Source organism: Entelurus aequoreus, linkage group LG09, assembly GCF_033978785.1.
Source record: "Entelurus aequoreus isolate RoL-2023_Sb linkage group LG09, RoL_Eaeq_v1.1, whole genome shotgun sequence".
Taxonomy (NCBI): domain Eukaryota; kingdom Metazoa; phylum Chordata; class Actinopteri; order Syngnathiformes; family Syngnathidae; genus Entelurus; species Entelurus aequoreus.
The window spans coordinates 56,448,693-56,472,834 of NC_084739.1; the positions used below are offsets into that span (position 1 = coordinate 56,448,693).

The 24,142-nt window shown below is 40.9% G+C and overlaps 1 protein-coding gene across 7 annotated transcripts in view; it reads right to left on the reverse strand.

Moving 5' to 3' along the window:
* ltbp1 (latent transforming growth factor beta binding protein 1) overlaps positions 1 to 24,142 on the reverse strand; it is a 318,864-nt gene that overhangs the window by 205,917 nt on the left and 88,805 nt on the right. For 6 of the 7 annotated variants that reach the window (XM_062058983.1, XM_062058978.1, XM_062058981.1 and 3 more), the window contains exon 4: positions 5,958 to 6,100. In XM_062058983.1, the coding sequence (XP_061914967.1) occupies positions 5,958 to 6,100 (143 nt within the window). Of the gene's footprint in view, positions 1 to 5,957; positions 6,101 to 10,621; positions 10,761 to 24,142 lie in introns of all 7 variants that reach the window. The other variant, XM_062058982.1, reaches the window with a different exon arrangement.

The window sequence follows — 24,142 nt, forward strand, 5'->3', positions numbered from 1 at the left end:
GGGGTTTTGCTGTCCGTCTAAATTGTGACGTTACAGCAACGTAGGCGTACTTATTTGGACATTAGGTATATGCTATTGGCCAGGGGGGAGGAGCTCACAGATTGACGGACATACAGTATTTACGTGGGCATCCTAACACATGCTGTCTACCAGCATCCCCTATACTCTTGTTCCTTCTAGTTCTGCTTTGATATCTATAAAAAAAATAATTTGTGTTTATTTGTCCACAACATTTTACACGGAACTGTTTTGTCAACATGCGCTAGTACAAAGTTGGATTAACCGTTAAAGTTAAAGACGGCGCCTTTGCAAAATTACTACTTAGCTTGAGGGACCACAAAATAATTAAGGATAAAATATTATTTTCATATAATCTTGGAATTCGCACAGTAACACCGACATGCGACAAAAAGTGACAGATTTGCGGTCCCCTCCAAGGTTTCTCATTGTTCCAATTGGGTTGAGTTTTTTCTTGCCCTGATGTGGGATCTGGGCCGAGGATGTCGTTGTGGCTTTTGCAGCCTTTTGAGACACTTGTGATTAAGGTCTATAAATAAACTTTGATTGATTGATTGATCAATCAGCCTTCCCGGTAAGGTATATTCGGGTGTACTGGAGAGGAGGCTACGCCGGATAGTCGAACCTCGGATTCAGGAGGAACAGTGTGGGTTTCGTCCTGGTCGTGGAACTGTGGACCAGCTCTATACTCTCGGCAGGGCGCATGGGAGTTTGCCCAACCAGTCTACATGTGCTTTGTGGACTTGGAAAAGGCATTCGACCGTGTCCCTCGGGAAGTCCTGTGGAGAGTGCTCAGAGAGTATGGGGTATCGGACTGTCTGTTTGTGGCGGTCCGCTCCCTGTACGATCAGTGTCAGAGCTTGGTCCGCATTGCCGGCAGTAAGTCGGACACGTTTCCAGTGAGGGTTGGACTCCGCCAAGGCTGCCCTTTGTCACCGATTCTGTTCATAACTTTTATGGACAGAATTTCTAGGCGCAGTCAAGGTTTTGAGGGGATCTGGTTTGGTGGCTGCAGGATTAGGCCACTGGTTTTTTCAGATGATGTGGTCCTGATGGCTTCATCTGGCCAGGATCTTCAGCTCTCACTGGATCGGTTCGCAGCCGAGTGTGAAGCGACTGGGATGAGAATCAGCACCTCCAACTCAGAGTCCATGGTTCTCGCCCGGAAAAGGGTGGAATGCCATCTCCGGGTTGAAGAGGAGACCCTGCCCCAGGTAGAGGAGTTCAAGTACCTAGGAGTGTTGTTCACGAGTGAGGGAAGAGTGGATCGTGAGATCGACAGGCGGATCGGTGCGGCGTCTTCAGTAATGCGGACGCTGTATCGATCCGTTGTGGTGAAGAAGGAGCTGAGCCGGAAGGCAAAGCTCTCAATTTACCGGTCGATCTACGTTCCCATCCTCACCTATGGTCATGAGCTTTGGGTTATGACCGAAAGGACAAGATCACGGGTACAAGCGGCCGAAATGAGTTTCCTCCGCCGGGTGGCGGGGCTCTCCCTTAGAGATAGGGTGAGAAGCTCTGCCATCCGGGGGAGCTCAAAGTAAATCCGCTGCTCCTCCACATAGAGAGGAGCCAGATGAGGTGGTTCGGGCATCTGGTCAGGATGCCACCCAAACGCCTCCCTAGGGAGGTGTTTAGGGCACGTCCAACCGGTAGGAGGCCACGGGGAAGACCCAGAACACGTTGGGAAGACTATGTCTCCCGGCTGGCCTGGGAATGCCTCGGGATCCCCCGGGAGGAGCTGGACGAAGTGGCTGGGGAGAGGAAAGTCTGGGCTTCATCAGGCTGATGCCCCCGCGACCCGACCTCGGATAAGCGGAAGAAGATGGATGGATGGATTGATGATTGATTGATTGATTTTACACAGTTTTTCAAAAAAATAGCGGAGATGTTTGTTTTCAAATATATTAGGGCTGTCAAAGTTAACACAATAACGACGCGTTAACTATAAGTTCCTTTAACAGCGATAATTTTTTAAAGGCGCGATTAACGTTTTTGACCCTTGGCGTGTTCCGTAGCTTGGCGTGTGTTGTGAGTATTGGCGTCCAGTTAGTTGAATCACAACTTCAAAAATAGCTAGCAGGACTGCACAAAGAAAGGGGGACCTTATAGAAATCTCAGATCCAAAGCCATGGCAAGTCCTTCTCCGGACAGGACAAGGCAATCTTACCTTCAATTGCCGTAAGACGACATCATAGGAGCAAATGCTGCTGGCGAACATTATGGCTTGTAGTGACAAGGAACTTCACGTCCTTGTTTGGATTACAGTTATGTGCATTAATAACACGAAATGTAGATTTTTACTCAAACTGCTCTAGTAAAATGGATTACAAGCTCAGCAGAAACAAAAACGGTAGAGAGGAAGTCTAAAGTCACTTGTATCTGAGATTTTCGTCAAAACATGTTAAGTGTTTTCTCACACCAATCACACGGGTCCGGTTGGCGGCTTCACAATAATAGCGCTACGCTTCACATCCGGTCTAACAAACAAAACAAGGAAAATTGTCTTACAATATGATCATGCTACATTATTATTCTGTGTTATTCTGTGATATTTCTACCTAAATAAATGTTTTCTGGCAGATTGAAATTAAGTGTATTGAAATGGCAGCGGCGATATGAGGGAAAAAGACTCTATGAACAATCTTGTCTTCTTCTTCGCTACAACTGAGACTAGGTTTAATATTGCAGGCATGCCTGCCACTGCCCTCTGCAGCCCACATTGGGTAATTACAGTTCACTACACAATATTACCATCGCTATAGTATATTATTTTATAACCTGTTCTGATTGATATTCCACAATTACAGAATGTTTAATTGGCGGAATATTATATTGTATTAATACGTAGGTAGAGAAGGTTAAAACATTGTGAAATACAGAAAATCAGAAACATTTATTCAGGTAGAAAAAAATATCACCTTTGATAGTCAAAGCATGATCTTAACTAGAGATGGCCGATAATGGCTTTTTTGCCGATATCCGATATTCCGATATTGTCCAACTCTTAATTACCGATTCCGATATCAACCGATACCCATATATACAGTCGTGGAATTAACACATTATTATGCCTAATTTTGTTGTGATGCCCCGCTGGATGCATTAAACAATGTAACAAGGTTTTCCAAAATAAATCAACTCAAGTTATGGAAAAAAATGCCAACATGGCACTGCCATATTTATTATTGAAGTCACAAAGTGCATAATTTTTTTAACATGCCTCAAAACAGCAGCTTGGAATTTGGGACATGCTCTCTCTGAGAGAGCATGAGGAGGTTGAGGTGGGCGTGGTTGGGGGTGGGGGGGGCGGGGGTGTATATTGTAGCGTACCGGAAGAGTTAGTGCTGCAAGGGGTTCTGGGTATTTGTTCTGTGTTAATGTCGTGTTACGGTGCGGATGTTCTCCCGAAATGTGTTTTTCATTCTTGTTTGGTGTGGGTTCACAGTGTGGCGCATATTTGTAACAGTGTTAAAGTTGTTTATACGGTCACCCTCAGTGTGACCTGTATGGCTGTTGACCAAGTATGGCTTGCATTCACTTGTGTGTGTGAAAAGCCGTAGATATTATGTGATTTGGCCGGCACGCAAAGGCAGTGCCTTTAAGGTTTATTGGCGCTCTGTACTTCTCCCTACGTCCGTGTACCACTCCGTACAGCGGCGTTTTAGTCATACATTTTACTTTTTGAAACCGATACCGATAATTTCCGATATTACATTTTGAAGCATTTATCGGCCGATAATATCGGCAGTCCAATATTATCGGACATCTCTAATCCTAACAATCCACATTTTAAGTTAATAAAATGATAGCGTGAAACTGCTATCTAAACATTGAAGTGTAGCTTATCTCCTCTAAATGCAAGTGTTCCTAAAGCAGGAATACAAATGCTGTATTCCAACAAAATACAAACTCTGGCAGGACACCATAGCAACGGCATGTATTTTTTTTAAATTCTCTTTAAAAACATGTTTCAAGAGCTGTTTCAAAAAGCATAATGTTTAAAAACATTTAATTAAATCAAATTAATGTTCCAGTCATGGTATTAAAAACGTATTAATTATCTGTCTAGGGCAGACCTGGGCATTCTGCGGCCCGCATCCGGCCCCTTGTACGTCCCTGTCCGGCCCGCGTGAGGCCAATTATAAACTACAAAATACATTTAAAAAAGTATCTATTTCGAGTGTGCAATACAACAGTGCTGCTTTTGTTTTGAAAAGCGTTATTTGTATTACTTCCGTGTGGACGTATGCTCGTGCGCGCAGCGGCAATCACAAATACAAAATACATTTTAAAAAACATCTTTGTCGTGCGTGCAATACAACTGTGCTGCTTTTATTTTGAAAAGTGTTATATGTGCGTATGTCCTGTGAGGGAAGGCGCACAGCGACAAGTGATGCCCGGTTATCCACGAGACGCTAAAAAGAGAAAAGATGATGACAAATGGCGTGTTTTAAAAAAGACATGGACTGCCAAGTAAAGGTAAAGCCGTGTGCTTATTTGTGGTACACATGTTGCTGTGTTTAAAGAATATAGTGTAACGACCTGCTGAAGTAGATGTTGTCTTCTTGAGTTGTGTAAATGAGAAGTGAGGAGACGTGCGTGTGGAAGGAACGAGATATGTTGAGCTGTGTTAGTATAGCTTGCTCAATAAAAGTTTAAAAATTGCGTCAGACTTGCTGTGCACTTCTTCTGGACGCTACAATTGGTGTCAGAAGTAAAACTTAGCGCTTTACGCTTGTGTGCTACGTCATCGGGAGGTACGTGCCACGTGAGGAGCTCGCCGCAAAGAGAGAGAGAGAGAGAGCGTTTACAGGTGCAGCCACGCTGCTTGCCACGGGGGGAATTCCGCCCTCAATGAAGACTCCCAGGTTTGATGGCAAGGCGAACTGGGAGGCATTTCATCCCACTTGTGACATCAATTGTAGCGTCCAGAAGAAGTGCACACCAAGTCTGACGTTCTTTTTAAACTTTTATTGAGCATGCTATACTAACACAGCTCAACTTATCTCGTTCTTTCCAAAAGGAAAACCAATCCTCACTCCTCATTTCCGCAACAGCAACGCTTCTTCCTTCTTCGCCAATCACCTTACAGACGTGCTACGTTCACAACAAAGAGGATGCAGGATGAAGTGACAGAAATTGAAATTTTTGTATTGTAATATACATCAGGAAGTGTTGTGTAAGAAAGTGTTAAAAATAAAACCATCAAAAGCCATCTGCTTTTGTATAAAGATAAGTTAGGTTAAATGAAAATATTATTATTATTATTATTATCTATCTTACGGTAGATCAAAAATAATTTGTGCAAAACTTAATTGAAATATTGTCGGTGTGGCCCTCCAGCATTGCTCGGGTTGCTCATGCGGCCCCCGGTAAAAATTAATTGCCCACCCCTGGTCTAGGGTACACTTATTAATGACGAAAAATTATATCTTTCTGCAATTAATCGCGACTAATTTTGAGTTAACTATGAACAAAATGCAATTAATCGTAATAACTATTTTAATTGTTTGACAACCCTAAAATATATATTTAAACAGTGTACTTTTTAAAAAGATACATTATGATACTTTTGGAGAGGGTGGGGTGTAGTTTAATTTGCAATCTGGGAACAGCTCAACAAATCAACCTCTTTTAGACAATTGCAGAAAGTAGGTTATAAATGTGACTGTGGATCAAAATTTAAACCAAAGACAATCCAATTCATTTCTAGACCTCAAATAAGTGTGTTACTATCATCATAAATCCCTTTTAAGGATAATATCATTTTGTATGGACCAGTTTCCTTTGTTTATTTTTTCAAAAAGTTTTATTGAACCACAATTCAAAAGCAATATGTTTTTTTCTATTTTATTATATTTGCCAGTGTCCAGTTGACCTGTTATCCTTTGCACAACAAACACATTTAAGTCTGAAGTGGAAGTAAGAATATTTACCTTGTAATGGGTGGTGTCCTGTTAGAGGGATTGGCCTTGCAAGTGGAGGTTGAATGTGCGTCTGTGTGTGGGTGGTGTGTGCATGGTAATATTTGGGTTTTATGACGTACTGCTGGCCAGGCTGCATGGGCATGGACAGCATCCTGGATGGAAAGAAGACAAAAAAAATGAATTATGTCACATGTTTTTTGGGGGATGAAAGAAACATTGAGTGAACGCAAGTAAAGGTAAAGGGGAACTGCACGTTTTGTTTAAATTTTGCTTATTGTTCACAATCATTATGAAAGACATGACGATGGATTTTATTTTTTGTTTTTGGATTCTAAATATTAAATAAATGTTCGCTTACAATGGAGCATATTGGAGCCGCGCAATTCTACCTATAAAGCCCTTAAAAAACATCCAAACATCTCCATTGAGAACAGAAAACAGTCCAGTTGCGATCGATTGAATGACCTGAGATGACAATGACCTGGTTGAATGAAAACATTTATAGACACTTCCATTGAGGTTTTATATACATGATGGATGTATATATGTAATGTAGTAACGGGCACATTCATAAAAACATTTAATATTTACGTATGTTGATCATTTTAAAGCATATGCGGCGCATTAATTTCAAAAACGCATCCTGACGTTTGCTTTTTTGTTTTTTCTTCACTGATTTCTGCTCACTGCAGACTTTAAAGGGGCCAACAAATATAATAACACATCACTCACAGTATAAGGTCTGATGTCATTAGGATGCTGATGAATAGGATGTTTATATGTTCCCATTTAGATGAAAAATGTCTCATATTCCTAACGAAGAAAAGGGCTGGGGGTCGGGGTCTTTTTGTGTCGTCCTCACCAGTTCCGTGTCCTAAATTGCTGTCAAAGTGTACCAACTTGTGGGAATACCTACTCAGACTTCTTCTGTACCGGTTGAGAGACATTATTTATGATCTAGAAGAAACTTACTGGGAGCAAGGAAGCGAGGGACTAAGTGCCAAAAAATTGAAATTTAAACAATGGAGGTGATAAAAAGATATCTATAAAACAATTGTGTCTTCTTTCAAACAAGCCATTTGAGATTTCCCCCGACTTGTGACTTTTATCAAACTGTGACATCAGCAGATATCTCCATACATGGTAGATATTTTCTGGTAGACCTTGTTACCATAACCAGACTAAAAGTAGATGTGATAAATAGGGGTGTAACGGTACACAAAAATTTCGGTTCGGTACGTACCTCGGTTTAGAGGTCACAGTTCGGTTCATTTTCGGTACAGTAAGAAAACAAAAAAATATACATTTTTGGGTTATTTATTTACCAAATTTGTAAACAATGGCATAACATACATATACACACAGGGTCCATTGCCAGGGTTAATGTGGTCAACATGTATAAAATAAAAACTAAATAAGATAAGGCTCAGAATGGTTTCTTAACAAAACCTTTCTACATATAAAGTGCTCTTTTGCTTGATTGATTGATTGAGACTTTTATAAGTAGATTGCACAGTACAGTACATATTCCGTACAATTGACCACTAAATGGTAACACCCCAATAAGTTTTTCAACTTGTTTAAGTCGGGGTCCACGTTAATCAACATTAAACTGCCTCAAGTTGTTGCTCAGATTAAATAAAATGACAAAACTTTTCTTCTACATATAAAAAGTGCAACATTGAACAGTTTCAAGTCAACTCAGCCTCAGATTAACTCCCCCCCCAGCCTGGCTAACTTGGCAGTAAGAGGATATATGGGCTCATTGTTCTTCCACCATAGAAGTGGGTCAAATTCTAGTTTTTAATGCAATGTGGACTTATATCTGCTGCTATAAAAACATTTGTTATTGCTTTAGCCCTGCCTGACTTGCCGAGGAGAGGCTGCTTGAATGCGGTGGTGACGCTTGAAATGGGTTAGCATGTGTTATGAGAGTAGCGTATGTGTGTGTGTGGCCCTTTAATATGTGACAGCATGTGAGGTGAGTGTGTGGGCGAGCGAGGTGAGGGAGCAGTAGCTGAGTGCGGGGAGTGGCTAGTGTTTTGTTGGATTGGCTGTGTGCAAGACCTCAATAAAGCCACGATTTGCAACTAATCGCCAGACTCGTCATTTACCCTGGAGTCCGGAGCTGTGGAGACCCACTGCCGAGTAGAGTGAAGGGTGTTGCCCCCGAGAATAAATCGGCCATGGAGGAGTGTCTCCCCTGCGCTCCTCGACTACGGTCTGGGAGCCGGAAGCAGGAAAGGTGCAACACATGTTTGACGTGTTGTCAGAAGCAGATGCTGAACAATGTCGCCAAACCTCCGTCCTCCATGGTTGTATCGCGCAGCCAAAGTGTTCCCAAATGGGAGATCTTAACGAGGCAGGAGGGTCTTCCAGCTCTGGCTTTTACATGTTGTCCTAGCCCGGTCGCTGCTAGCATGTGTAATCGTTCGGTACACCTCCAAACCGAACCGAAACCCCCGTACCAAAACGGTTCAATACAAATACACGTACCGTTACACCCCTAGTGATAAACAGAATTTCTATAATGCAATCTTCTTGCATGGATGTTGGACATTATAATAACACAGAGCTTGTATATTTAAAGCTTCATTGACTGAAAAGGTATTGAAAGGGCAAACTAATAAAGTAACCTTGAGGATGAATTCAACTAAATCAGGGATGACCACACTACGGCCAGCGGGCCAAATGCGGCCCGCCAGCATCTTCAGTTTTGCCCGCCAGCTGGCAGGAGTTCAAGAAACGAGTTTGACCGGAGCGGTGTATCTATTTCATAAATGAATATCCAGTGGTCTGAGTGCTGCCATTTTGTCACCATCTGGTGGTCAACGGCTGTAACTATGGCTTTAATTGTACTTTTGAGCCTACAGCATTCACTTATATGATTTAATCCAAACAACCTTCCCTAGTCATGGTGCACACAAAAAAAATCAACCAGTACAAAAATTCAACAAACATGGTCACACATAACACAACTTGCTCATTGAACTTTGTGGATATTATAAAAACATCCAGTCAACATTAAAAAAAATCACAATGACATCCATGTATATATGTACAGTACAGGCCAAAAGTTTTGACACACCTTTTCATTCAATAGGTTTTCTTTATTTTCATGACTATTTACATGGTAGATTGTCACTGAAGGCATCAAAACTATGAATGAACACATGGAGTTATGTACTTAACGAAAAAAGGTGAAATAACTGAAAACATGTTTTATATTCTAGTTTCTTCAAAATAGCCACCCTTTGCTCTGATTACTGCTTAGCACACTCTTGGCATTCTCTCAATGAGCTTCAAGCACACCTGAGAAGTGAAAACCATGACTACCTCTTGAAGCTCACCAAGAGAATGCCAAAAGTGTATCAGAGCAAAGGGTGGCTATTTTGAAGAAACTAGAATATAAAACATGTTTTCAGTTATTTCACCTTTTTTTGTTAAGTACATAACTCCACATGTGTTCATTAATAGTTTTGATGCCTTCAGTGACAATCTACAAAGTAAATAGTCATGAAAATAAAGAAAACGCATTGAAGGAGAAGGTGTGTTGGCCTGTACTGTATATATTTTTTGTTTTTTGGAATGCAAAAACAAAAAATAACATCCATCGTCATGTTTCTCATAATAATTGTGAACAATAGGTAAAATTCCAAAAAGTTGCAGTTCCCCTTTAAGTCGATGGAAGAATATGCAGAACTCCAGATTTGACTGGGAACGCCCACATTTAAGGGCTGCTCCACCCAGAGTGCATATCTTGGATGAAAACGTGCATTGACAGACTTAAGGCAAGAGAGAAAATGCCACCGAGCCAGAATCTGTACAGTTGGGCCGCTTTTTTATTTTAAAGAGATCTTATTATGCAAAACCAATTTTTCTTATCTGTTGGTAAATGTTTTTGTGTATTTGGGATTCCGATAAGTCCCAAAAATGTGAAATCAAACCATTAAGGCAATGTGGAGCAATTGTATAAGACATCTTGCCTTCTTCCAAACTTGTTCCAAATGAGCCATTTGGAATTTGACCCGAGTTTTCCAAAATGTGACGTCAACAAATATCTCCATAGAAGTTTGAGGTTCACTTGAAAAGCTATTTGCCAGTCTGCCGTTGTAGTTCGACGTTGTAGTCAATCAGTTCCTCTGTTTCCTCTTTCCTCTTGTTGTGGGGCAGACTGGCTCGTACATGCACATGTATCCTTTGCTGTTGCCATTTCTAATACAAAATAGCGTTTAGTTTGAACTTATGTCTGTCAGTAGACTCCATATGGAAACGCTAAAAACTACAACATCGCTGACTTTTTATGGATTTTTGCCTATCGTTCACAATCATTATGAAAGACAAGATGACGGGTGTATCTTTTTTAAAGCATTCTAAATCTTAAATAAATGTAAATAAAGGTCTGATTACAGCAGAGCCAATGGGAAGTCCTCTATTCCGCCCATAAATCCCTCTAAAAAAACATCCAAAAATATTTTGTGATTAAAATATTAACCAAGTAATATTGATATTGTTATTATAAGCGCTAATGCAAAAAAACTATGTATAGTGGCGCCGTGATCAGATGGAGCTAACTAGCTTGTGTCGCTATGTTTTACTCATCGGCTGTTGAGCTGCTTTCTGAACTTAGAGATCGTGAAAGTTTATTGTAGATCATAAATAATGCCTCTCACCTTGATAGTGGAAGGCTGAGGACATAATCCGACGAGTGGGTCAACTTTGGCATCCAATTCAGACCCAGAAATGGCGAGAAAGACACGAAAAGTTGCTTGGTCCCTTTTTTCTTCGCGAGGATTGTGAGTGATTCTTCATCTAAACAGAAATATATCAACATCCTGTCAGTCGTCATCCTAATGACAGCAGACATTGTACAATGTTTTATCATGTTTGTTGGCTCTCATGAAGTCCGCAGTGAGTAATAATCAGTGATGTTGTCGAAGGAAAAAGCGAACGTCGTGATGCGTTTTTGAAATTAATGCACCACGCCGTATGATTAAAGTGAGCAAAATACGTAAATATTAAATGTTATAAATGTGCCTGTTATTACATTACATATATACTTGATGGAGGTTGATGACACTTTATAGGCGGAATAGAGCGACTTCCAATGGCTCCATTGTAGCTGACCTATGATCACCTTTGTTTACCAGTTAGAATGCATAAACAAAGAAAACTATATGTGTGCTTATCTCACATAAGGATTGTAAATCATAAAAAAAAGTGCAATTGCCCTTTAAGCTCATTGGAGAATAGGACCCTAAACGACCTGTAAAGCAGCTGCAGTACATCCAGAATGCTGCTGCTCGAGTCCTGACTAGAACCAGAAAATACAACCATTTCAGTCCAGTGCTTAGGCCACTGCACTGCTTCCTATTTCTCAGAGTTACAGTTATTCTGGAGTACAAGTATTTTTAAAGTACATCTCTGACATGTTAAAACCATATGAACCATCACGGGCCCTGTCAAGCTCAGGGTCTCCATGGTGAGTCTTCATTTTACGGTTATACTCCGAAAATCTGGAACTTTCTTCCAGAAGATGAGACAGTCCTCAACTTTGTCCAAAGCCAGGCAGTAAATGTTATTTATATGTGCTTATCGTATGACAATTTTACTAAAACTATTTTACTGCAGTCTTTGCTTCTAATTGAATTATTTCATGATTATTTTCATGAAGATTTTTTAATTTACCATTTTCTTCGCCTTATTTGAATAATTGTATGAATTTGTAACACTTTGAATTGCTTTGCGTATGAATTGTGTTCTATAAATAAGCTTGCTTCCCTAACACAGCTTGCTTATTAGAAGGATAACAAACAAAGAAGGCAATAATGTCATGCTTCATGATAATAATAATGTCATCACCCTATCATGACCTTTTTCTTGGTTTCCTCCCCAGGTCATTATTTCCTGTGTATTCTTTTGAGCTTGTCTTTATTTCCTGTCCAGCACTCTTTTTTTGTTCTGCTCCCTGTTCTTGCATGCAGGGTCTCTGCAGGTTTCAACATGTCAAATTTAAGACTTTTTTAGACTTTTTTAAGACCATCTTGAAAACAATTTAAGACCATTTCACATCCATACGGACAAAAAATACAACGACAAAGTAAAATCAGAGGTCCAGAATGAATTTTAAGTAGTGAAGTGAAGTGAATTACATTTATATAGCGCTTTTTCTCAAGTGACTCAAAGCGCTTTACATAGTGAAACCCAATATCTAAGTTACATTCAAACCAGTGTGGGTGGCACTGGGAGCAGGTGGGTAAAGTGTCTTGCCCAAGGACACAACGGCAGTGACTAGGATGGCGGAAGCGGGGATCGAACCTGCAACCCTCAAGTTGCTGGCACGGCCGCTCTACCAACCGAGCTATACCGCCCCAAGTATATGAATTCATTCAGTGCTCTTTCACATTGGAAAAACAAAATTGTTAAACTAACTAAATACACCAGGAGCTTCTGTATCCATCCATCCATCCATCTTCTTCCGCTTATCCAAGGTCGGGTCGCGGGGGCAGCAGCCTAAGCAGGGAAGCCCTGACTTCCCTCTTCCCAGCCACTTCGTCCAGCTCTTCCCGGGGGTTCCCGAGGCGTTCCCAGGCCAGCCGGGAGGCATAGTCTTCCCAACGTGTCCTGGGTCTTCCCCGTGGCCTCCTACCGGTCGAACGTGCCCTAAACACCTCCCTAGGGAGGCGTTCGGGTGGCATCCTGACCAGATGCCCGAACCACCTCATCTGGCTCCTCTCGATGTTGAGGAGCAGCGGCTTTACTTTGAGCCCCTCCCGGATGGCAGAGCTTCTCACCCTATCTCTAAGGGAGAGCCCCGCCACCCGGCGGAGGAAACTCATTTCGGCCGCTTATGCCCGTGATCTTGTCCTTTTGGTCATAACCCAAAGCTCATGACCATAGGTGAGGATGGGAACGTAGATCGACCGGTAAATTGAGAGCTTTGCCTTCCGGCTCGCTCCTTCTTCACCACAACGGATCGATACAGCATCCGCATTACTGAAGACGCCGCACCGATCCGCCTGTCGATCTCACGATCCACTCTTCCCTCACTCGTGAACAAGACTCCGAGGTACTTGAACTCCTCCACTTGGGGCAGGGTCTCCCCCGCAACCCGGAGATGGCACTCCACCCTTTTCCGGGCGAGAACCATGGACTCGGACTTGGAGGTGCTGATTCTCATCCCAGTCGCTTCACACTCAGCTGCGAACCGATCCAGTGAGAGCTGAAGATCCTGGCCAGATGAAGCCATCAGGACCACATCATCTGCAAAAAGCAGAGACCTAATCCTGCAGCCACCAAACCAGATCCCCTCAACGCCCTGACTGCGCCTAGCAATTGTCCATAAAAGTTATGAACAGAATCGGTGACAAAGGGCAGCCTTGGCGGAGTCCCACCCTCACTGGAAACGTGTCCGACTTACTGCCGGCAATGCGGACCAAGCTCTGACACTTCACTCGACATCCATTGCTTTCGGTCTCCCCTAGAGGGGGGGGGGGGGGGGGGGGTTACCCACATATGCGGTCCTCTCCAAGGTTTCTCATAGTCATTCACATTGACGTCCCACTGGGGTGAGTTTTCCTTGCCCGTATGTGGGCTCTGTACCGAGGATGTCGTTGTGGCTTGTACAGCCCTTTGAGACACTTGTGATTTAGGGCTATATAAATAAACATTGATTGATTGATTGATTGATCATACAGGGAGCGGACCGCCACAATCAGACAGTCCGATACCCCATACTCTCTGAGCACTCCCCACAGGACTTCCCGAGGGACACGGTCGAATGCCTTCTCCATGTCCACAAAGCACATGTAGACTGGTTGGGCAAACTCCCTTGCACCCTCAAGGACCCTGCCGAGAGTATAGAGCTGGTCCACAGTTCCACGACCAGGGCGAAAACCACACTGTTCCTCCTGAATCCGAGGTTCGACTATCCGGCATAGCCTCCTCTCCAGTACACCTGAATAGACCTTACCGGGAAGGCTGAGGAGTGTGATCCCACGATAGTTGGAACACACCCTCCGGTTCCCCTTCTTAAAGAGAGGAACCACCACCCCGGTCTGCCAATCCAGAGGTACCGCCCCCGATGTCCACGCGATGCTGCAGAGTCTTGTCAACCAAGACAGCCCCACAGCATCCAGAGCCTTAAGTAACTCCGGGCGGATCTCATCCACCCCCGGGGCCTTGCTATCGAGGAACTTTTTAACTACCTGAGCAACCTCAGCCCCAGAGCTTCTGTAGTGTAAACTAATTGAAAAAATATTATCAAACATCGTAACAGCCAATTTTCAGATTTGCCATTGAAGTGTTTTCTAGCAAAAGGTGCCGTGTGCTTCATATCAAGTGTTTTCATGTAACATCAACATCAGCAATGGTAGAAAAAAGCACAACAATATATTGTCTGTGAAAGGAACAGTTAGCATCTCTGCTAAAGCTAAATGGTTAACTTTGGTAATGTTTTTTTTGGCTGTCAGAATTGAGCAAACCGATAAAAACATCTACAGTAAGTACTACTGTATCTGCACAAAGTTGTGAAAAACAGTGTGTGCAGACCGAATGATTGTCTAAAAAGAAGGAAGGCGACAATGGCTTGCAAGCCTCAAACAGAATTTGGATGTGAATAATGTGGATAACATTCAAACGTGCTCAGCTCATTTTGTACCTGGTGTGTATGGATACATTTTACCTGTTTTTTGTGACTTTTTTAAAAACATATTGCTAATACACACATTGGCAAATCTCCATTGCTTTCCTCACCCCACAGTAAGAGGAGTGTAAACACTAAACAGGCAACAATGTCGGTTGCTGTATAAACTTGGAGAGAAAAGATTAGGCATGAGAAGCTGACCTGAAATTATTGGAACAAATAATAATAATAATATAAGAGAAATAAGTTTTTTTATATAGTTTTACTGCTGAGTACACTACTACCACAGAGAAATGAGCGTGTGCTTACTGTATGAAATAGTATGATTTCACTACTAAACATCTCATATTGATCTCCTTTGGCAATTGGCGCCACTTAACCCACATAACACTCCTTTGGGGGGGTTACGTTTCCATGCATCCATCCATTTTCTACCGCTTGTCCCTTTTGGGGTTGCGGGGGGTCGCTGGAGCCTATCTCAGCTGCATTCGGGCGGAAGGCGGGGTACACCCTGGACAAGTCGCCACCTCATCGCAGGGCCAACACAGATAGACAGACAACATTCACACTCACATTCACACACTAGGGACACTTTTTAGTGTTGCCAATCAACCTATCCCCAGGTGCATGTCTTTGTAGGTGGGAGGAAGTCGGAGTACCCGGAGGGAACCCACGCAGTCACGGGGAGAACATGCAAACTCCACACAGAAAGATCCCGAGCCCGGAATTGAACTCAGGACTACTCAGGACCTTCGTATTGTGAGGCAGATGCACTAACCCCTCTTCCACCGTGCTGCTCACGGTGGCAGAGGGGTTACGTTCATCTTTGTAAAGTTGTGCAAGTGTTTCTGGCGTTTCAGCATCTTTTGACACCGACTTATCCCTGATTTTTGACTTTTACATTATCATTCCATTCATTTTCACCGCCATGTTTACAAACGCTTCCCTCCTCGATGGCTGCACATCTGGGTACTAAACACTTTATACGTTTCCATCCACCGGCTTCAACCATGCATTAAATTGATCGTTCAGGAGACACAAATCGTTGAACTTTTACTTACCCATCTTATGCAAGTAATTTGGCTTTGCTGTGGGCTTTGCTGTGGGCTTTCGTTAAGTTTTCTCCACTGCTATGTTAGTTAAGCTGTCAACACACAGCTGCGTGCGCACAGCAATAGCTGGTGGCGTTCGATAAAGTCTGACCGGGCAGCACAGTTAGTTTCGCTGTGTAGTTTGTGAATTTTTGTGAATTTTATTTCTTCGGTCAATGGGCAACAAAATAAACAAACAGTTTTACATAAACAAACTTGTACATTCATAAATTTAAAATGTTGCAGACCGAAAGGGTTTAGGCTGAAGTTGAACACTTATTGCGCCTAACCTTATAAACAAAGTCAAATACAAGATGAGCTTCCAAAAATTATGACATTTCCTTTTCACAACATATTATAAATACACATTGTACACAACATAAATACTGTTCAATTATATACACAGTAAAGGCATGTGAAATATCCTTGTACACATGTTAAACCTTTGCACCAATTATATACTATATACAAACAATTATACTTCCAATATTATTTATATCCCACATTTAGTTTTTAATTAACATTGATAATGGTATTAACTACTATGTTGATCCAAGAGTGATATATTTTTCCAAGACATTGGTCTTGGCCTACTGAAACCCACTACTACCGATCACGCAGTCTGATATATATCAATGATGAAATCTTAACATTGCAACACAGGTCCTGAGATATATCAATGATGAAATCTTAACATTGCAACACATGCCAAAACGGCCGGGTTAGATTAGTAAAGTGCAATTTTAAATTTCCCGCAAAATATTCTGCTGAAAACGTCTTGGTATGATGACGTTTGCGCGTGACATCACGGATTGTGCGGACATATTGGGACACCATTGTGGCCAGCTATTAAGTCGTCTGTTTTCATCGCAAAATTCCACAGTATTCTGGACATCTGTGTTGGTGAATCTTTTGCAATTTGTTTAATGAACAATGAAGACAGCAAAGAAGAAAGCTGTAGGTGGGATCAGTGTATTAGCGGCTGGCTGCAGCAACACAACCAGGAGGACTTTGAGTTGGATAGGAGACATGCTACCGTGAGTACGCAGCTTTGGCTTCCAAACATTTGATCGCTTGCCCGTACGTGCGTGTCGCTATGTGCATGTCACGTACGTAACTTTGGGGAAATATATGTGCTGTATGAACTTTATGGAGGTGAACGGTACTTTGGGCTGTGGGATTGAGTGTGTTGTGCGGGTGTTTGATTTTTATTGGTGGGTTATATGGACGGGAGGGGGGAGGTGTTTGTTATGCGGATTAATTTGTGGCATATTAAATATAAGCCTGGTTGTGTTGTGGCTAATAGAGTGTATACTGTATATGTCTTGTGTTTATTTACTGTTTTAGTCATTCCCAGCTGAATATCAGGTCCCACCCGCCTCTCACAGCATCTTCCCTATCTGAATCACTTCCACAGCCCTCTAATCCTTCACTTTCCTCATCCACAAATCTTTCATCCTCACTCAAATTAATGGGGTAATCGTCGCTTTCTCGGTCCGAATCGCTCTCGCTGCTGCTGGCCATGATTGTAAACAATGTGCAGATGTGAGGCGCTCCACAACCTGTGACGTCACGCTACTTCCGGTACAGGCAAGGCTTTTTTATCAGCGACCAAAAGTTGTGAAGATGTTCTCTACTAAATCCTTTCAGCAAAAATATGGCAATATCGCGAAATGATCAAGTATGACACATAGAATGGACCTGCTATCCCCGTTTAAATAAGAACATTTCATTTCAGTAGGCCTTTAAAGTGTTTTTTAAATGTGTGAATGGAACTGGAACATTTTAAGGAATCATCCAAGCTGTTACACAGTTGAACCCCCCTGACAGAAACACATCTACTTTTTAAGCTCGTTCTTATGTTTGCTTTCTGAAAGACAGCTGAACCTCTGAGGTAGGTAAACCTACTCAGTGGCCTAGTGGTTAGAGTGTCCGCCCTGAGATCGGTAGGTTGTGAGTTCAAACTCCGGCCGAGTCATACCAAAGACTATAAAAATGGGACCCATTACCTCCCTGCTTGGCACTCAGCATCAAGGGTTGGAATTGGGTGTTAAATCACCAAAATGATTCCCGGGCGCGGCACCGCTGCTGCCCACTGCTCCCCTCACCTCCCAGGGGGTGATCAAGGGGATGGGTCAAATGCAGAGGACAAATTTCACCACACCTAGTGTGTGTGTGACAATCATTGGTACTTTAACTTTAACTTTAACATAGGGACTCTCCCTAGGTTTGAACCTCTCCTGTAGACACCGAGGCAGCATGTGGTTATGAGCTTTGTATGTCACAATAGCAGTGTTGAGGTCAACAAGATCGTGCAGTTTTAATGTTTTTAATTTAATAAACAGAGCATTGGTATGGTCATGATAATCCGCATAATTTACAATTCTAATCGCTTTATTTTGAAGTAAGAAAATAGAGTTGATGTTTGATTTGTAATTGTTACCCCAGATTTCAACACAATAATTAAGATATGGGAGTACGAAATAATTATATAACATGTTAAGAGACTTTTGTTTTACAGAGTTTTTAATTTTATGTGACATAGCAATGATTTTTGGCCATTTTTGTCTTGAGTATATTTATGTACAGTTTCCAATTTAATTTATCATCTATATAGATTCCCAAAAATGTTGTTGAATACACCCTTTCTATCTCCATATCATAAATTCTTATATGACACTGTATGTTGTTTATCCTATTTGCCAAAAATTATATATTTTGTTTTATTTAGGTTGATTAATAGTTTATTGGCATCAAACCATCGCTTTAGTATGTGGAGTTCACTCTCTACAGTCTCTAGGAGTTGGCCAAGGTCTTGCCCAGAACAGTACAGACTTGTATCCTCAGCAAACAGAATACAGTTGAGTTTTTTTTAAAGATTTTACAAATATCATTAATATACAATAAAAACAATTTTGGTCCCAGTACAGAACCTTGGGGTACTCCATGTGTTATAATCTTTTTATCTGAATCTACATTATTCATATGCACATACTGTTCTCTGCCACCAAGATAACTTCTCAACCAATCATGAGCAATACCTCTGACACCATACCTCTGCATTTTGTTTAAAAGTAATGTGTGATCGATGGTGTCAAAGGCCATGCTCAGGTCAATAAAAACGCCAGCAACAGCAAACTCCCTCTTATCAAATGCAGTGGTTAACTCCTCAACTAATTCCATCACTGCCATGGAAGTGGACCTGTTTGATCGAAAACCATATTGGTGTTCACTTAGCAAGTGATGCTTATCAATAAAACTGTCTAATCTTGATACGAATCATTTTTCAAGGACTTTTGAAAATTGTGGGAGTAAAGAAATAGGCCTATAGTTGGTGAACTGATGCTTATCTCCACTTTTGAAGATGGGAATAACTTTTGCCGTTTTCATCTTCGTTGGGAAGACACCTTTTATAAAAGAACTATTGCATATATAAGTGAAGGGAACAGCTATAAAATCAACAATTTCCTTGACAAGAGAAAAGTCCCAAGTCACAGCAGTCTGTTGACTTCTTGTTTTTCTGAGAATTTACAATTTCTATGATTTCACTTTCATGAACGGGAGAAATAAAAAACGATTCTAAGTTGCTTTGAATGGTTTGTTCATTAAATTTGACACTGTTTTCGGGTTGTACAATTTCATTTGCTAAATTGGGTCCAACATTCACAAAGAAGGTGTTAAAAGCATCCGTTATTTCCTTAGGGTCATTTATAGCTTGATTATTTTCTATGAAATAGCTTGGATGTTCCTTATTTGTCATGGTTTTTTTTTTAATGATACCATTTAAAACTTTCCACGTACCCTGGATGCTATTTTTATGTTGTTCTAATAGGTTACAGTAATATGTTCTTTTGCTGTGCTTTATTATTTGTGTTAACTTAATTTTGTACGTTTTATATTTGTGTTCAGTTTCTTTGGTTCTGTGCTTTAAATGTCTTCTGTAAAGATAATTTTTCTTTTTGTAGGACTTCAATATTCCCCTTGTGATCCACGGTTTGTCCTTAACAGTGCTGTCCTTAATGTCATGTTTTTGAATTGGACAGTGCTTATCATACAGTTTTATGAAAATGTTAAGAAAAGTTTCATATGCTTCATCTGGATCTGTGGAGGTATAAACCTCCCCCCAGTCTTGAGCACATAACTCAGACTTGAATGCTGCCATAGTTTCTGGTGTTTGGTGTCTAACAAATCTATATTGAACTGCTTTTTTGGTTTTTCTCTTATTAAAGAAATTGTGGAAAATGCTGAATACAGGTAGATGATCACTTATGTTATTGAGTAGTAGTCATGCTGTTATTTGATTCTCCGGTTGATTGGTGAAAATGTTATCTATCAGTGTGGCAAAGTCTACTGTTATTCTGGTTGGTTTTGTGATAAGGGGAAATAAATTATTGATGTACAATCCTGTTATAAAATCTGTTGTTTTGGTAATGTCCATGGGTTTCAGAAGATTAATATTGAAATCACCACACACAATATGGATCTTGTTTGACTTACTAAACAAACAATCTAATGTTTGATTGAATGTGTCTAGACATGATCCAGGAGTTCTATAAACACAACTGACATTTATTTTTTTGGATTTTTCTACTTCAATTTCTACAGTTATATACATTCAAAGACTCCAGCTATAGCAGTTGATTTGCTGTCAATCTTTTAAATTTCGATTTACAAAAAGTGCTACTCCTCCTCCCCTTTTTCCAACTCTGTTTGTAGTGAATAATTCATAACCTTCCAATCTCATTTCACAACATTGTTCTCATTGAGTCAAGTCTCTGAGACTGCAACAACACTACATTTGTTGAACTGGCTCAGATATTCTCTAATATTTTCATAGTTTTTATACAAACTTCGGCTATTAAAATGTATTATGGTAAATAATTTGTCCACATTCACACATTTAAATTGTTCATCTGTGTAGTACTCACAGTTTCTGGTAATATCATTGTAAAGATTACAATCCGGATCGATGTCACTGCCAAACTCATTTGAATTGCAGTTGTAATTGATATTGTCATATACTGTAAGTCTAGTTGGATGTTATTATAAATATTATACAGTTCACTACTATGATTATTATCAGTACTTCTACATTCTAATTCCTTATCACCAACATTAGTAAAGATATTTTTCATTCAATCTCCATTATATTTTAGTTTTTTCTTTTTCTTTGTACAGATAACACATTTGTATCCACCTCCACTGAAACACTTGCACTGAAACACACACTCACACACACACACACCCACACACACACAAACACACGCACAAAACTGACAAGACTTTTACTCTATTATGGGCGTCCCAAAGCAGTTCAAGAGAAAACAAGTTTGTATTTGGTATTAGGTTAGTGTTTATACGTGGTGTTGAGTATACGTCTTTATGATCCAAGGTAAGAAAAAGTAAAAAACAACAAAAATAGTCTGAGCATTTAAAAAATGAGCTAATCAAAAATCTCACTGTAGCTGTCCTCATCAAAAATGGAATGATCAAAAAATGAGCTCGACAAGAGTGCAATTGTAACTGCCCAAAAAATGGAACAATCGACATTATCTGAACTGTTCGAGGTCTTCAAGTTCTCTCACCAGTATCACTTTTGCTTGTTCCGGCGAAGATCCATTCAGCTGAATGAAAACCTTGCCGTTTCTTGTCCATGTGGCTCCAATCTTATAGTTTTTCCTCAGGATCCGTGCTTCCCGTGCTATAGCCAATATTTTCTTGGTCAGATGCTCGTTGATATGCACCGCTGATCCCTTCAACTTTCTTCCTTGTCTAAGTAGTTCCGTTTTGTGTCTCCGGTTTACAAAGCTCACAAGGACTGCAGGCTTTGCTTTGTCTCTGCGTGGCAGTGTATGACATGCTGAGATATTGTTTGCATCCACGTGTATATCTTTTCCTTTCAAAAAGTGCAAGACTTGGTCCTCCAGAGTTTGCAGATCCTCTGTCTCTGCGTCCTCTCCAACATTCCTGCCCGCCGTAGCAGCTCGGGCATATGAGCGCCCCTGACATGAAGTTTAGCGACTTTCGTATTTCCTCTATGTCATTCTCCATCTGTGCGCTCTTCTTTGGAGGAGGCATGACAAAAATTGCGTCTATGCTTCCCACGCCTTTTCTTTGTATTTTGACAGAATGGATTTGATAATAGTTACTTAATGCTGTCGCAACTTACGGGAGCGCCGCCATCTTGTTTTTTGTCTAGTTACGTTATAGCATCCTCAAAAATCGAAACATTTCAAAGCGAGACTGAAGTTTATGTAAGTTTTCAATAAAATGAACGTCAATAGATTTTTAAGACCTTTCAAAATCGTATTTAAGACCTTTTATGAGATTTTAGGGGAATTTTAGACATTTTTAGGCCTTAAATTCAAATAATTGGATAAAATACTTTTTTAGACTTTTTAAGACCCCGTGGATACCCTATGCATATCTTGCAGGGACTTGACCTTGGCTTCTGAGCGCTGGCGTCCTCACCTGTCCCTGATTCTCAATCAGGAGGGAGTGTTTTTCAGCGCCGTCAGGGTGGATTGTGGATTGTACGTGGTTTGTCTTAGTGTTCCTTCTGTGTGTTTGGTGCACACTATGGGCCTCATACAGCGCGCAAGGGCTGTATAATTAATCAAATTAATCAAAAGATTACGGCTTTTCACGATCAGGAAAATATTATAATTAGAGATGTCCGATAATATTGGGCTGCCGATATTATCGGCCGATAAATGCTTTAAAATGTAATATCGGAAATTATCGGTATCGGTTTCAAAAAGTAAAATTTATGACTTTTTAAAACGCCGCTGTACGGAGTGGTACACGGACGTAGGGAGAAGTACAGAGCGCCATTAAACTTTAAAGGCACTGCCTTTGCGTGCCGGTCCAATTACATTATATCCACGGCTTTTCACACACACAAGTGAATGCAATTCATACTTGGTCAACAGCCATACAGGTCACACTGAGTGTGACCGTATAAACAACTTTAACACTGTTACAAATGTTACAATTACACTGTGAACCCACACCAAACAAGAATGACAAACACATTTCGGGAGAACATCCGCACCGTAACACAACATAAACACAACAGAACAAATACCCAGAACCCCTTGCAGCACTAACTCTTCCGGGACGCTACAATATACACCCCCACCTCAACCTCCTCATGCTCTCTCAGGGAGAGCATGTCCCAAATTCCAAGCTGCTGTTTTGAGGCATGTTAAAAAAAAATAATGCACTTTGTGACTTCAATAATAAATATGGCAGTGCCATGTTGGCATTTTTTCCCATAACTTGAGTTGATTTATTATGGAAAACCTTGTTACATTGTTTAATACATGCAGCGGGGCATCACAACAAAATTAGGCATATCAATGTGTTAATTCCACGACTGTATATATCGGTATCGGTTGATATCGGAATCGGTAATTAAGAGTTGGACAATATCGGAATATCGGATATCGGCAAAAAAGCCATTATCGGACATCTCTAATAAATACCAATGTTTTCAAATTATTGAATAATCAGGTATTGTATTTTCCAGACCATAGGGCGCACAGGATTATAAGGCGCACTGCCGATTAATTGATTTTGGATCTTTTTTCATATATAAGGATTATAGGGCGCATTAAAGGAGTCATATTATCTTTTTTTTTTCTGAATGTAAAAGACTTCCTTGTGGTCTACATAACATGTAATGGTGGTTCTTTGGTCGAAATGTTGCATAAACTATGTTTTACAGATCATCTTCAAGCCGCTTTCTGACAGTCGCTTTAGGATGCGCCGTTTTGTGGGCGGTCTTATTTACGTCGCTCACCTTCAGCAGCGTCTTCTCCCCGTCATTTTTGTTGTAGCGGTGTAGCGTGCAAGGACGGGTGTGGAAGAAGTGTCAAACGATTGAACTAACTGTTTTAATGACATTCAGCATTTACTTAAATCAATAACGGAGCAGCATCTCCTCATTCGCCGGAAATGTGTCCCGTGAAAAACCTCTCTGATAACTGAAGTTCCTTGGGTGAATAATATAAACTCACTAGACCGGTATATTTTAGCGCTTTCATGGCAGATATAAAGAAAGAACTTTACACTATTTTATATTAGATATGGCAACAGCGGAGGATGAATGTCCCATAACAAGAAGATAGAGAAAAAGACGAACTTCAAAGGCGGACGTGCGCAATTTTTCAGGACTTATGCAGATCCCAAATACAGATCAGCAGGTACCAGAAAGTAAGAAAAGTTGCTTTTGAATAATCTTGCGAAACAAAACGCCAGATAATATGTCTTAGCTTATGCACACATTAATAATACTCGTATGTTGAAGCACAGCACAATCCATCAAGCGGTGTGGCTTCATAGCTTACCAAAGTCGAACTAAAGTATTTTGTTAGATTTTTGAGCGCTGTGTGTAATGTTCTATATTTTCAATGGAACATATAAAATGTTGGTGTTGTTTACTTGAGTCATATTGC